The 14,340-nt window shown below is 48.8% G+C and overlaps 1 protein-coding gene across 4 annotated transcripts in view; it reads right to left on the bottom strand.

Moving 5' to 3' along the window:
- ube2f (ubiquitin-conjugating enzyme E2F (putative)) overlaps positions 1-14,340 on the bottom strand; it is a 160,195-nt gene that overhangs the window by 58,564 nt on the left and 87,291 nt on the right. For all 4 annotated transcript variants that reach the window (XM_070876096.1, XM_070876094.1, XM_070876095.1 and 1 more), the window contains one exon: positions 6,159-6,226. In XM_070876096.1, the coding sequence (XP_070732197.1) occupies positions 6,159-6,226 (68 nt within the window). The remainder of the gene's footprint in view (positions 1-6,158; positions 6,227-14,340) is intronic.

Genomic DNA, 14,340 nt, shown 5'->3' on the forward strand with positions numbered 1-14,340 from the left:
TACCATGTGCTTTGATTTTGCACACCAATCTCTTGTGAGGGACCTTGTCAAAAGCCTTTTGAAAGTCCAAATACACCACATCCACTGGTTCTCCCTTGTCCACTCTACTAGTTACATCCTCAAAAAATTCCAGAAGATTCGTCAAGCATGATTTCCCTTTCATAAATCCATGCTGACTTGGACCGATCCTGTCACTGCTTTCCAAATGCGCTGCTATTTCATCCTTAATGATTGATTCCAACATTTTCCCCACTACTGATGTCAGGCAAAAACAACAAGGCTACGGGAGCGGATGGAAACCCTACTGAGGCACTGAAGTATGGCGGAGAGGCACTGTTGGCGCGAATACATGACCTAATCTCTCTGATCTGGAGGGAGGAGAGCATGCCGGGAGATCTCAGAAATGCAGTGATTGTGACCATCTTTAAAAAAGGGGAAAAGTTCGACTGCAGAATCTCCCTGTTATCAGCCACTGGGAAAGTCGTCGCTAGAGTCCTCCTCAACCGTCTTCTCCCTGTGGTGAGGAGCTCCTCCCGGTGTCACAGTGCGGATTTCGCCCCTACGGGGCACAACGGACAGAATTTTTGCAGCGCGACAGCGCCAGCCCTTATACATGGCCTTCTTCGACCTTACAAAGGCTTTTGACACTGTCAACCGCGAGGGTATATGGAGCGTTCTCTTCCGTTTCGGATGCCCCCAAACGTTCGTCACCATACTCCGCCTGCTCCACGACGACATGCAGGCCGTGATCCTTACCAACGGATCCATCACAGACCCAATCCACGTCCGGACTGGGGTCAAACAGGGCTGTGTCATCGCCCCAACCCTCTTCTCAATCTTCCTCACTGCCATGCTCCACCTCACAGTCAACAAGCTCTCTGCTGGAATGGAACTAAACTACAGAACCAGTGGGAACCTGTTCAACCTTCGCCGTCTCCAGGCCAGGTCCAAGACCACCCCAACCTCTGTCATCGAGCTACAGTACGCGGACGACGGCTGCGTATGCGCACATACAGAGGCTGAACTCCAAGACATAGTCAACGTATTTACTAAGGTGTACGAAAGCATGGGCCTTATGCTAAACATCCGTAAGACAAAGGTGCTCCAACAGCCTGTCCTCACCGCACAGCACTGCCCCCCAGTCATCAAGATCCAGGATGCGACCCTGGACAACGTGGATCATTTCCCATACCTCGGGAGCCTCTTATCAACAAGAGCAGACATTGACGACGAGATTCAACACCGCCTCCAGTGTGCCAGTGCAGCCTTCGGCCGCCTGAGGAAAAGAGTGTTTGAAGAACAGGCCCTCAAAATGGCCACCAAGCTCATGGTCTACAGGGCTGTAGTAATACCCGCCCTCCTGTATGGCTCAGAGACATAGACCATGTACAGTAGACACCTCAAGTCGCTGGAGAAATACGACCAATGATATCTCCGCAAGATCCTACAAATTCCCTGGGAGGACAGACGCACCAACATTAGCATCCTCGGCCAGGCCAACATCCCTAGGATTGAAGCACTGACCACACTTGATCAGCTCTGCCACATTGTTCACATGCCAGACATGAGACTCCCAAACAAGTGCTCTACTCGGAACTCCTTCGTGGCAAACGAGCCAAAGGTGGGTAGAGGAAACGTTACAAGGACACCCCCAAAGTCTCCCTGATGAAGTGCAACATCCCCACTGACACCTGGGAGTCCCTGACCAAAAACCGCCCTACGTAGAGGAAGTGCATCTGGGAGGGCGCTGAACAACAACGAGGACGAGGACGAGGACGAGGAGGAGGAGGAGATGATATTGATTTGGTTCTCTTCCTCTGGAACAGAAGAATTAGTAGCAGAAGGCCATACAGCCTCTCAAGTCTGCTCCGCATTCAATAAGATCATGGCTCTGAACTCCGACATCAGCTCCACTTTCCTGCCCTACCCCCCATATCCTTGATTCCCTTAGTGCCCAAAAATCTATTGATCTAAGTCTTGAATATACTCATCATTTGAGCATCCACAGCCCTCTGGGGTAAGAAAATTCCAAGGATTCTAAACCCTCAGTGAAGAAATTTCTCCACATCTTAGTCCCTTATCCTGAAACTATGACCTCCAGTTCTAGACTCTCCAGCCAGGGGAAACAGCCTCTCAGCATCTACCGTGTCATTTCAGTAGATCACCTCTCATTCTTCTAAACACCAGAGAGTATAGGCCCATTCTACTCATTCTCTCCTCATAGAACAATCATCTAATCCCAAGAATCAATCAAGTGAACTTTCATTGCACTGTCTCTAAGGCAAGTCTATCCTTCCTTAGGTAAGGAGACCAAAACTGTGCACAGTACTCCAGGTGTGGTCTCATCAAAGCCCTGTACAATTGTAGCAAGATGTCCTTATGCTTACACTCCAACCCCCTTGCAATGAAGGCTAACATACCATTTGCCATCCTAATGCTTTGCTGTACCTGTATGTTATCGTTCTGTGATTCATGTACAAGGACACCCAGGTCCCTCCGAATATCAACATTTACTAGTGTCTCACCTTTTAAAAAATATTCTGCTTTTCCATTTTTCTTACCAAAGTGGATAATTTCATACTTCCCCATATTATACTCCATCTGCCACCTTCTTGCCCAATCACTTCACTTGTGAAAGAACCATAACTTAACCAGCCTTTTGCCGTCTCTTTGCATCCTCCTCACAGCTTACTTCATCCAGCTAGCCCCTGCCCCCGCTCCACTTTTCTAACCATACTCTTTCTGTCTAATGGTGGGTATGCACCAAAATGCTAACCATTCTTTTCAGTCTCTTTGACCTGGTGATGGTGTAGAATGATCCTGAGGGGTGAGGGAATTGGGTCTCTCCCAGTGACCTGGTGGCAGTATAGAATGACCCCGAGGGGTGAGGGAATCAGTCTCGCCCAGTGACCTGGTGATAGTATAGAATGACCCTGAGGGGGGGAGGGAATCAGCAAAGTGATGGAAGGTATTATCGACAGTACTATCAAGCGGCACTTACTCACCAACAACTTGTTTACCGATGCTCAGTTTGGGTTCCACAAGGATCACTCAGTTCCAGCCCTCATTCCAGACTTGGTCCAAACATGAATTCCAGAGGTGAGGTGAGAGTGACTGCCCTTGACGTCAAGGGCAGCATTTAACCGAGTGTGGCTCCAAGGAGCCTTCGTAAAATTGAAGACAATGGGAATCAGAGGGAAAACCCTCCACTGGCTGGAATCATACCTGGCACAAATGAAGATGGTTGTAGTTGTTGAAGGTCAATCATCCCAGCCCCAGGACATCGCTCAGGGCAGTGCCCTAGGCCCAACCATCTTCATCAATGACCTTCTCTCCATCATGTCAGAAGTGGGTATGTTTGCTGATGATTTCACAGTGTTCAGTTCCATTCACAACTCCTCAGAAAATGAAGCAGTCCATGCCTGCATCCAGCAAGACCTGGATGACATTCAGGCTTGGGCTGATAAGTGGCAAGTTATATTCGCACCACATAAGTGCCAGGCAATGATCATCTCCAACAAGCGAGAGTCTAACCATCTACCCTTGATATTCAACGGTTTTACCATCAACATCCTGGAAGTCACAATTGTCCAGAAACTTAACTGGACCAACCATATAAAATCAGTGGCAACAAGTGCGGGTCAGAGGCTGGATATTCTGCGGCGAGTGTCTCACTTCCTGATCCCCAAAGCCTTTCCACCATCTACAAGGAAGAAGTCAGGATGGAATACTCTCCACTTGCCCGAGAGAGCAGCTCCAGCAGCACTCAAGAAGCTCGGTACCATCCAGCACAAAGTTGCTCGCTTATTTGGCACCCCATCCACTACCATAAACATTGAGTCCCTCCACCACAGGTGTACTGTGGCTGCAGTATGTACCATCTATAAGATGCACTGCAGCAACTCACCACGGCTTCTTCGGCAGCACCTCCCAAACCCGCTATCTCTACCATCTAGAAAAACAAGGGCAGCAAGCATATGGGAGCACCATCACCTACAAGTTCCCCACCATCCTGACTTGGAAATATATTGCGTTCCTTCATCGTCACTGGATCAAAATCCTGGAACTCCATCCCTAACAGCACTGTGGAAGTACCACAAGGACTGCAGCGGTTCAAGATGTCGTCTCATCACCACTTTCTCAAGGGCAATTAGGGATGGGCAATAAATGCTGGCCTTGCCAGCAATGCCCACATTAAAAAAAAAAAGTCTCTCCCAATGATCTGGTGATAGCATAGAATGACCCTGAGGGGTGAGGAAATCAGTCACGCCCAGTGACCTGGTGGCAGTATAGAACTAATTAATTGGTTTGTCTCATTTCCATAAAACACCAGAAGGAGCGAATTTTATGGCACTCTTAAATCTAACAGTCACATGAAAGGCCAAGAGGGAGACCATCTCTTGAACCAGATGATACTCCTCTGCAAAGGTTTACCACCCACATAACTCTGCACAATGCACTTTACATATAAGGAATCCACTATAATGTGATAGTAATACATTTAACAAATGATGACCTATTTTCAGGATTAATAGGGAAAAATGAAATGCTCTTGTTCGTGACTTACTGAGACCGTAAGAGAACCCTCTTCTCGATCTTCCTCGCTGCAATGCTCCACTTCACACTCAACAGCTGGAGTGAATCTAAACTACAGAACCAGTGGGAACCTGTTCAACCTTCGTCGTCTCTAGACCAGATCCAAGACCGTCCCCATCCTCTATCATCGAGCTACAGTACTCGGACGACGTGTGCACATTCAGAGATTGAACTCCAAGTCATAGTCAACATCTTCAGAGGCGTACGAAAGCATGGGCCTTACACTAAACATCCATAAGACAAAGGTAGTCCACCAACCTGACCCCACCACACAGCACTGCCCCCCCCCAGTCATCAAGATTCATGGCGCGGCCCTGGACAACGTAGACCAGTTTCCATACCTCGGAAGCCTATTATCAGCAATAGCAGACATCGACAATGAGGTTCAACACCACCTCCAGTGCGCCAACGCAGCATTCGGCCGCTTGAGGAAGAGAGTGTTTGAAGATCAGGCCCTCAAATCTGGCGCCAAGCTCATGGTCTACAGGACTGTAGTGATACCCGCCCTCTTGTATGGTTGAGAGACGTGGGCCATATACAGTAGACACTTCAAATCGCTGGAGAAATACCACTAACGATGTCTCCGCAAGATTGTGCAAATCCCCTGGGAGGACAGAAGCACCAACATCAGCGTCCTCGATCAGGCCAACATCCCCAGCATCGAAGCACTGACCACACTCGACCAGTTCCGTTGGGCGGGCCACATTGTTCGCATGCCTGACACAAGACTCCCAAAGCAAGTGCTCTACTCGGAACTCCTACACGGCAGGCGATCCCTAAGTGGGCAGAGGAAACATTTCACGGACACCCTCAAAGCCTCCTTGATAAAATGCAACATCCCCATCGACACCTGGGAGTCCCTGGCAAAGTGGAGGAAGAGCATCTGGGAGGGCACTGAGCACCTCAAGTCTCATCGCCGAGTGCGTACAGAAAGCAAGCACAGGCAGTGGAAGGAGCGCACGGCAAATCAGACTCCCCACCTACCCTTTCCTTCAACGACTGTCTGTCCCACCTGTGACAGAGACTGTTATTCGGCTTATCCATTTCTCCCTTCTTAAACAAGGGTACCACATTAGCAGTCCTCCAGTCCTCTGGCACCATGCATGAATCCAAAGAGGCCTGGAAAATGATGGTCAAAGCCTCTGCTATTTCCTCTCTTGCTTCTGTATCTAGCCTGGAAGTGTTTGATGAAACAGTGTAGAGGGAGCTTTACTCTGTATCTGCCCTGGGGTGTTTGATGAGACAGTGTCGAGGAAGCTTTGCTCTGTATCTAATCTGTGCTTATCTGCCCTGGAATGTTTGATGGGTAGTGTAGAGGGATCTTTACTTTGTATCTTAGCCATGCTGTATCTGCCCTAGGAGTGCTCCAAGTTGACACTGTGGCACTGAAATAGTTACTTGTCCATTTGCCAGCACTAAGATTCCTCACCTTGATGTGCACAATGATTACATAAAAACAGTGTAAACTCAGACAGAATTTCCTGGATCCATTTCCTCCTGCTTTGCCCTCCAGGCTCGGTGGTCATTTGCAGATTAAAAGTCAGCAAAACACCTCTACTCACCACCATATTGTAGGCTTCTGGAACATCCATTTCAAACTGGAACTTGCCGCCCTGGTAATACCCTTCATCTGTTAACAGAACAGGATGGAGCAACAGATATAAGCACTTCTCTGAAGTACCATTCCCAACAGATAACATGCACCATTTGTCACAAATACACCCACACTTCTTGCATAAGCCACACCATTTACAGGCCCCATATCTTGCACACACTATATATATATAATCGCACCATTTCTCACACACACACATATTATATTGCACCACTTCATAGACACACATATATATAATATACAAGAAAATCTGGTGCGAGTAAAGGCCACTCAGTCCATCAACCCCATTCCATCCAGAATCCCTGTCTGATTATTCTCTCATATACTCCGGGCCGTAACCCCACTCCATGTAGATTTTGTGATTCGTGTTCTTAGAATATGGATGACGCTGGCAAAACGGGCATTTATTGCCCATCCCTAGTTGCCCTGAGCCGCCTTCTTGAACGGCTGCAGTCTGTGTAATTAACTGAGTTTCAGTAGCAGCTTATTGGCAAGCAGGAATCGCTTGATGGCATGATTGGTGACACCTTGCATCACTTTATTGATGATCGGGGGAAGGTCGATATGGGGCTAATTTGCATTAGGAATCAACTAGGTAATGTGGAACTGGAGTCGCATGTAGGATGCCAAACCAGACAGGGGTGGCAGGCTTCTTTCCCTGAAGGTCAAGAGCAAACCAGTTAGGCTTTTACAAAAGTACAGTAGCTTTCATGGCCATTTTATCTGGGGCCAGCTCACAAATGACCAGATTTATTGAACACAATTTCACCATTTGCTGTGAGATTTGAACTTAGTGAACCTCAGGGTTGCTGGTCCTGTAACATAATCACTGCATTACTGTATCTAACATGGACTGTCCCTGTCCCATCAGCCCACTTCATCCAGAGTCCATGTTTGAATGATCCAGCTTGGACTCCCCTGGCCCCCATCCACCAGCCAGAGCATTCAGCTTTCATCACTACGCTCTGGCTTCGGTGGCAAAACCACTTTACAACCAAACTAGAAATATTTCATTTGTTCCATCACCTTTCCTATTTGCCTGGTCAGGAATTTTGCTGAAGTACGTTTTGAAAACCCAAGTAAACTGTGTCTGCTGGATTAACCTTAACCTGGGTTATTCCCTCAGTGTTGCATTAGGCTTGCAAGGCATACTATTTCCAAGGCTATGAATAGTTTTTGCAGAAAAAAACCTGATGGACTCTCAGAATTTGATACCCAGAACAAATCTCAGCATCACATGAAATGAAAACCGAAATTTGACTTATTCAGTCACCTTAAACTGATGACCGTTCCCAAAGCCTGGGGATATGGATTTAACCTTAGTGAACAGTAACCTCTTTCTACAGAGGTGATGACTTTGTGGCATTTCACACCCAGGGTCGCAGAGCAGGTGAATGATTGATACATTTAGCATGCACAACTACTGAAGGCTATTGAAAGAGAACATGGGGTCGGAAGTCTATGGCGTTTGTTATTGGTGCCCTTAAGGATGTTGAAGGATTAAGAGAGCATGCGGCAAATCAGAATCCCCACCCACCCTTTCCTTCAACGACTGCCTGTCCCACCTGTGACAGAGACTGTAATTCCCATATTGGACTGTACAGTCACCTGAGGACTCACTTTTAGAGTGGAAGCAAGTCTTCCTCGATTTTGAGGGACTGCCTATAATGATGATGGGGCATATGGAGAGAGGGATAGGGGAGGGGAATGCTTTGTTAAATATGTTTAATGATGTGTCACAAGTAGCCATGTATGATTGCCTTAGGGAATTGGGGAAGGATTTCCCAGAGTTTTCCTGAAATGAGATCCCTTATTTTTGCTTTATTCAGGCTGCTGAGGCTAGCGGAGAGGGAGGAGAGAGAAAGGGGCAGAGAAAATGAGATACTCACAGGGAGCGAAATAAACTGTTGTGCGAGAGAACGAGCAATTGCAGGCCAGGGGAAAGAAATGATAGAGGAGAGAGAGAGAGAGAGAGAGAAAGAGGAGGAGGAGGAGGAGGAGGAGGAGAGAGCAAGAGAAATAATTTGAGTGGGCGATAGAGACAGATAATATTTGTTTTATTTTTATCTGGGAGTATTATCAGGAAGACCAACTCATTCTTGCTGTTTGGGCTTTTGCTATGTACCATTCCCAATACTGAGACCATCAGCTCCCTCTATAGCTCCACGACCTCATTTGAATTAAACAGCTAACAACAGGTTTTCTGTCAATGCTATTTATCATGATTACAGGCACATCCCAAAACCACAAAGCCATAATAATGCCAATATTTTTAATTTGGGTGGAAAGTTGAATAACTGGGGTGGACAGGTCAGACATCAGAGAAAAAATAAATGAGAGTTAAAACGTCTCCAATCTTATAAAGTGTACAGCTCAGCCTTTGCTCCCTCCGTACTCACACTAATCCTGCTTCCCTGATTCATTTGGTATAACAAATGTCACTGTGAATACAGTTAGACTTGGAGTTGTGTGAACTGTCAAGCAAAATTAATGATCTAATCCATTCACAGCTCTGCTGTGTGTCAGCACTGGATGATTTGAAACTCTTCCAAAACAGCCCCCCACCCCAAGAATGTCACAGATAGTATACACAGAGACACCCTCTGTACCCGTCAGTGCTGCCTTATCTCCTCCCCCATGCTCTTCATCAGAAGCTCCCAGCCTGCCCACAGGAGAGTTGTCTTAAGAGACTCCCCACCCAATCCAGTTCTCTCTCCCCACTCAGGGATAAGTCTGGACTACGGCCAGCTAGAGGTGTTACCAATTTTTGACCAGGCTGTCAGATATTTTAACTATTAATGTAAACCAGGCAGCAAAAGTCCAATATTAAATTTTGTCCAGTTTTAAACAATTCTTTTTCCTCAGGCGTTATGGGGTTTATGATAAAAAATATCAAAGCCAGACCAATTTGAACAGTTCTTAGTTACCAAAATGAAGTTCAGTGCCACTAGCAGCCAGTCCTGAGAGTTAACAGGTAACTGCAAGAACCAGACGCTTTCGAGCAAGTGCAACATCGAGCATCCGGAGTGGGAGAAATGCACCAAGTCACTGAAGCTAAAATCAGCCATAACCAGGAGCCAGAACAAGCAGTTGGTGTGGCCCAGCCAGGGTCTACAGGCAGAGAAAATTCATCCAACCCCAGGCAGTTAGTACCAGACAAAGAGCCAGAGAGTGAGGCATCAAAATAAATCTAAAACGTAATAGTGCCTCCAAATAAATAGAAAGCTACTAAATACAGAAAATACAGACGACCAATGATTATAAACAGTCTAGCAAAATAAATACTAAAAATAGAAACAGAGAAAAAGATCAAATCGATACTTAACACTGGTACTAACATAGGTACTGGGGACAAAACTTATTCTAATATCACTGAACTACTGAGCAATAATGAGCTGAAGACTGTGCATGAAAACAAACCTGGTCAACAAGCAAGGGCCAGGAAAAAAGCAGGAGAAGCTCAGAGTGAGGGGAGAGAGAAACATTTCATAAATCTCCTGAGATCAATTTACTGTGTCGCAGTGTTAGTTATATTAGCTAGAACAACCTATTGCTAATTTGAAAAATGGAAACCAAACTAATCTCCCAAACAAAACCTAGACTGATGCACAATGCAATTTTATTTATAATTAAGTATCTCACTGCGATTTATTGCAGGATTTCTGACATAATAATTGCACAGCCCTGGGTTTCGAAGCACTTGCACCAATGGTCACATCAATCACAAAACAGTGCTTTTTTCAGAATTCTTCACGTACCCAATCCTGGTACAGGGTACATCTGCAGCCTTACACTCTTCTGCGCAACACATGAAATGTTTCCTCCACCCTTCTCTCCCTTACCTGAGGGAATACTTGCAACCATTTTCTAATTACCCAGGGATTATAGAACAATAGAAGGTCACAGCACAGAGGAGGCCATTCGGCCCATCATTGTCTGTGTTGGCTCTTTGCTAGAGCAATCTAAAACTAATCCCACTGCCCGCGCTCTCCCCATAGTCCTGTATCAACTCAAACTAATCCCACTGTCCCGCTCTCGCCCCATAGCCCTATATCTACTCAAACTTGTCCCACTGCCCAGTTTTATCCCTATAGACCTGTATCAATTCAACACTAATCCCACTGCCCACGCTCTCCCCATAGCCCTGAATCAATCCAACACTAATCCTGCTGCACCTTTCTGTCCCTATAGCTCTATATCAATCCGAAAATAATCCCACTGCCTCGTTCTCTCCCGGTAGTCTTGTATCAATCTAAAACTAATCCCACTACTCTGCTCCCCCATAGCCCAAACAATCCCAAACTAATCCCACAGCTTCACTCTCCCCATAGCCCTGTATCAATCCGAAACTAAGCCCATTACCCCACTCTTGCCCCTTGGCTCTGTATCCTTTTCTGCTTCAAATATTTATCCAATTTTTCCTTTAAAAATGCAACTGTCTATGCCTCAAGCATTCTGTGTAGCAGATCATGCCATGGTCCAACAACGCTCTGTATAAAAGGAACTTCTCCTAACCTCGTACTCTATTGGCCTAGCCCTGGAGTTTAACACACCCAATTTGCTGCCGGGTTGCATGTTATTATTCGACTCCAAGGTGAGTATGTTGAAGATTACTTGGAATTCTCCCACTGAGGGTCTCAGTGACAGCAGTACTGCAGCATCATCACTGAACATGTTAACTCTAAGCATTTGTTCAGCACAGTGAAAAACAAAAGTCACTTCAGATACTTTCACTGCTCAGCAGCTCATTTGCAATGTAAATCTACTCCCTGGAAACAAACAACAGCCTAACTCTACAGGAAACATGATTAATGTGATTGACAACTGGCAAAGAGAATTAATTGCAAGCTTAGTCTGTAGAAACAGCACGGTGAAATTGGCCAATGTGAGCAGAGACCGCAATTAACAAAGCCTTTTGCAGTACTACACATGTGCCACTGTTAGAAATTCCTACACAGGACATTCAACCTGTGCCACTACGAGCCCATCAGCTGGCACTGTTGGCTCGGATACTATTTCCCTGCCCCTTCTCTGTATCTTTTTATATTCTTCCGTTCCAAGTCCTTATTCAATTCTCTCTTAAATGATGTTGCAGTTTCTGTCTCAATAGTCCCTTATGGTAAAGAATTCCTTGTTCTAATTATTCTCTCTGTGAAAGCAATTTCTTCCAATCTCTCCTTCTTTCTCCTAGTGACATTCTAGTCTGTGCCCCCTCGTTTGGATTGGTTAACGGACAGAAAACAGAGAGTAGGAATAAATGGGTCATTTTCAGGTTGGCAGGCTGTAACTAGTGGAGTGCCGCAGTTATTTACAATCTATGGGCTCAATTTTCCCCGGTCATTTGCGCAGTTTTTTTGGTAAGTTTTTTTCCCCAAGTTTCCCCCTGTAATCTGTGCCGACGTAACTGACTTAGTTACGATTTTTCGAGGCCAGTTTTTTTTTTACGTCATGTCCCCTCATGTCTGCAACGTTTAAAAATTTTTTTTTGCAGTTTGGCCAACATTTCTTCTCCTAGGTCGGCAATCTGGCCACTCTTGAAAAACCTTCTGGGCACTTAAGAAAACCAGCGCACATTGTGAAATCAGAGCTGAAAGACGCTATTGTTTTTAAATCGAAGATTTTGGAGGGAGTTAAGAACACTGTCAAAATCAATATTAAAGTTCAACTTTTTTTTTTAACCAGTCAACGTAGTAAATTTAAATTTGTTGGATTTCAGAAGTTCTCTCATTTTGTTACTCACTCACACGCCACCACCAAACATCTTGAAGCAGGGCTGGAGGGTCTTAGCTTTGGCCGGCAGAATCAGCCCGTACACAGGGACTCAGTTAGAAAACAAGCCGTGGGGGGGTGGGGGGGTTGGGGGGAGAGAAGAGAGAGAGAGAACTAGGTGCCGAAGGCTCTGAGCCCGGGGAGCGAGGTGCCGATCGGAAGGGTTCGAGCCCGGGGAGCGAGGTGCCGATCGGAAGGGTTCGAGCCCGGGGAGCGAGGTGCCGATCGGAAGGGTTCGAGCCCGGGGAGCGAGGTGCCGATCGGAAGGCTCTGAGCCCGGGGAGCGAGGTGCCGATCGGAAGGCTCTGAGCCCGGGGAGCGAGGTGCCGATCGGAAGGCTCTGAGCCCGGGGAGCGAGGTGCCGATCGGAAGGCTCTGAGCCCGGGGAGCGAGGTGCCGATCGGAAGGCTCTGAGCCCGGGGAGCGAGGTGCCGATCGGAAGGCTCTGAGCCCGGGGAGCGAGGTGCCGATCGGAAGGCTCTGAGCCCGGGGAGCGAGGTGCCGATCGGAAGGCTCTGAGCCCGGGGAGCTAGGTGCCGATCGGAAGGCTCTGAGCCCGGGGAGCGAGGTGCCGATCGGAAGGCTCTGAGCCCGGGGAGCGAGGTGCCGATCGGAAGGCTCTGAGCCCGGGGAGCGAGGTGCCGATCGGAAGGCTCTGAGCCCGGGGAGCGAGGTGCCGATCGGAAGGCTCTGAGCCCGGGGAGCTAGGTGCCGATCGGAAGGCTCTGAGCCCGGGGAGCGAGGTGCCGATCGGAAGGCTCTGAGCCCGGGGACGAGGTGCCGATCGGAAGGCTCTGAGCCCGGGGAGCGAGGTGCCGATCGGAAGGCTCTGAGCCCGGGGAGCTAGGTGCCGATCGGAAGGCTCTGAGCCCGGGGAGCGAGGTGCCGATCGGAAGGCTCTGAGCCCGGGGAGCGAGGTGCCGATCGGAAGGCTCTGAGCCCGGGGAGCGAGGTGCCGATCGGATAGGCTTCTGAAGACTGCAATGAGTGGGGGGGGGGGGGGAGGAGAAGAAGAGAGAGAGAGAAGGAGAGAAGTCACAAGACTGTAATTAGTGAAGGGGGGGGGGGGGGGGGGGGGGAAAGAGAGGAGAAGTCACAGGACCTTGGGTGTGGTCCATCCATACAGACCTTGGGGAGAGAGAGAACTGCGAACCTGTCCTGCCTGGTTTCCTGCCGTTTTGAACCTCTTTCAAAAGTTAAATTTAAGTATGGGGGCGATACTGACAATGCCATACCTTGTGCGAGCCTTCTGCATCATGATACTACGTAGGAGACAATTAATTCGACGTCATCGCATCAGGAACATCAGAAACCGTAGGGTGCTGGGCAGGAGGCCTTACCCACCTCGGGTATATCGAGGCAGGCGTTCGTACCTCCACCTGAGTGATGCAGACTGTGTCAGAAGGCTGCGTTTCCACAAAGAAGTTGTACGTGAGATCTGTGAGTTGGTCAAAGCAGACCTGCAACCTAGAAGCATCAGGAGGACTGCTTTGTCAGTTGAAGTGAAGGCTACAGCTACACTTTCATTCTATGCCTCCGGCTCGTTTCAAGCTACAGCTGGGGATGTGTGTGCCATCTCTCAACATGCAACACATGTCTGCATTCACCAGGTGATGGCTGCACTGTATGCGCGGAGGAATGACTTCATAAAGTTTCCCACGACCGCCGAAGCAATCCATGACAAGGCTGTGGGCTTCTCCAGGATTGCTGGCTTCCCAATGGTACATGGCTGCATTGATTGTACCCACATCGCCGTTTTATATATCGGTAAAAGCTTTTACTATCTGAGAGGGAGGGAGGGGGAGGAGGAGAAGGAGGAAGGGGGGGATGAGAGGGGAGGAAGGGGGAGAGGGGAGGGGAGGGGAGAGGGGAGGGAAGGGGAGGGGACAGGGAGGGAGGGGGAGGAGGAGAGGGAGGGAGGGGGAGGAGGAGAGGGAGGGAGGGGGAGGAGGAGAGGGAGGGAGGGGGAGGAGGAGAGGGAGGGAGGGGGAGGAGGAGAGGGAGGGAGGGGAGGAGGAGAGGGAGGGAGGGGGAGGAGGAGAGGGAGGGAGGGGGAGGAGGAGAGGGAGGGAGGGGGAGGAGGAGAGGGAGGGAGGGGGAGGAGGAGAGGGAGGGAGGGGGAGGAGGAGAGGGAGGAGGGGGAGGAGGAGGAGGGAGGGGAGGGGGAGGAGGGAGGGGGAGGAGGAGAGGGAGGGGAGGGGGAGGGGAGGAGGAGAGGGAGGGAGGGGGAGGAGGGAGGGGAGGAGGGAGGGGGAGGAGGAGAGGGAGGGGGAGGAGGGAGGGGAGGAGGGAGGGGGAGGAGGGGGGGGGAGGAGGGAGGGGGGAGGAGGGAGGGGAGGAGGGGAGGGGGAGAGTGAGGG

The sequence above is a fragment of the Pristiophorus japonicus genome, chromosome 3 (genome assembly GCF_044704955.1).
Source record: "Pristiophorus japonicus isolate sPriJap1 chromosome 3, sPriJap1.hap1, whole genome shotgun sequence".
NCBI classification, from domain to species: Eukaryota; Metazoa; Chordata; class Chondrichthyes; family Pristiophoridae; genus Pristiophorus; species Pristiophorus japonicus.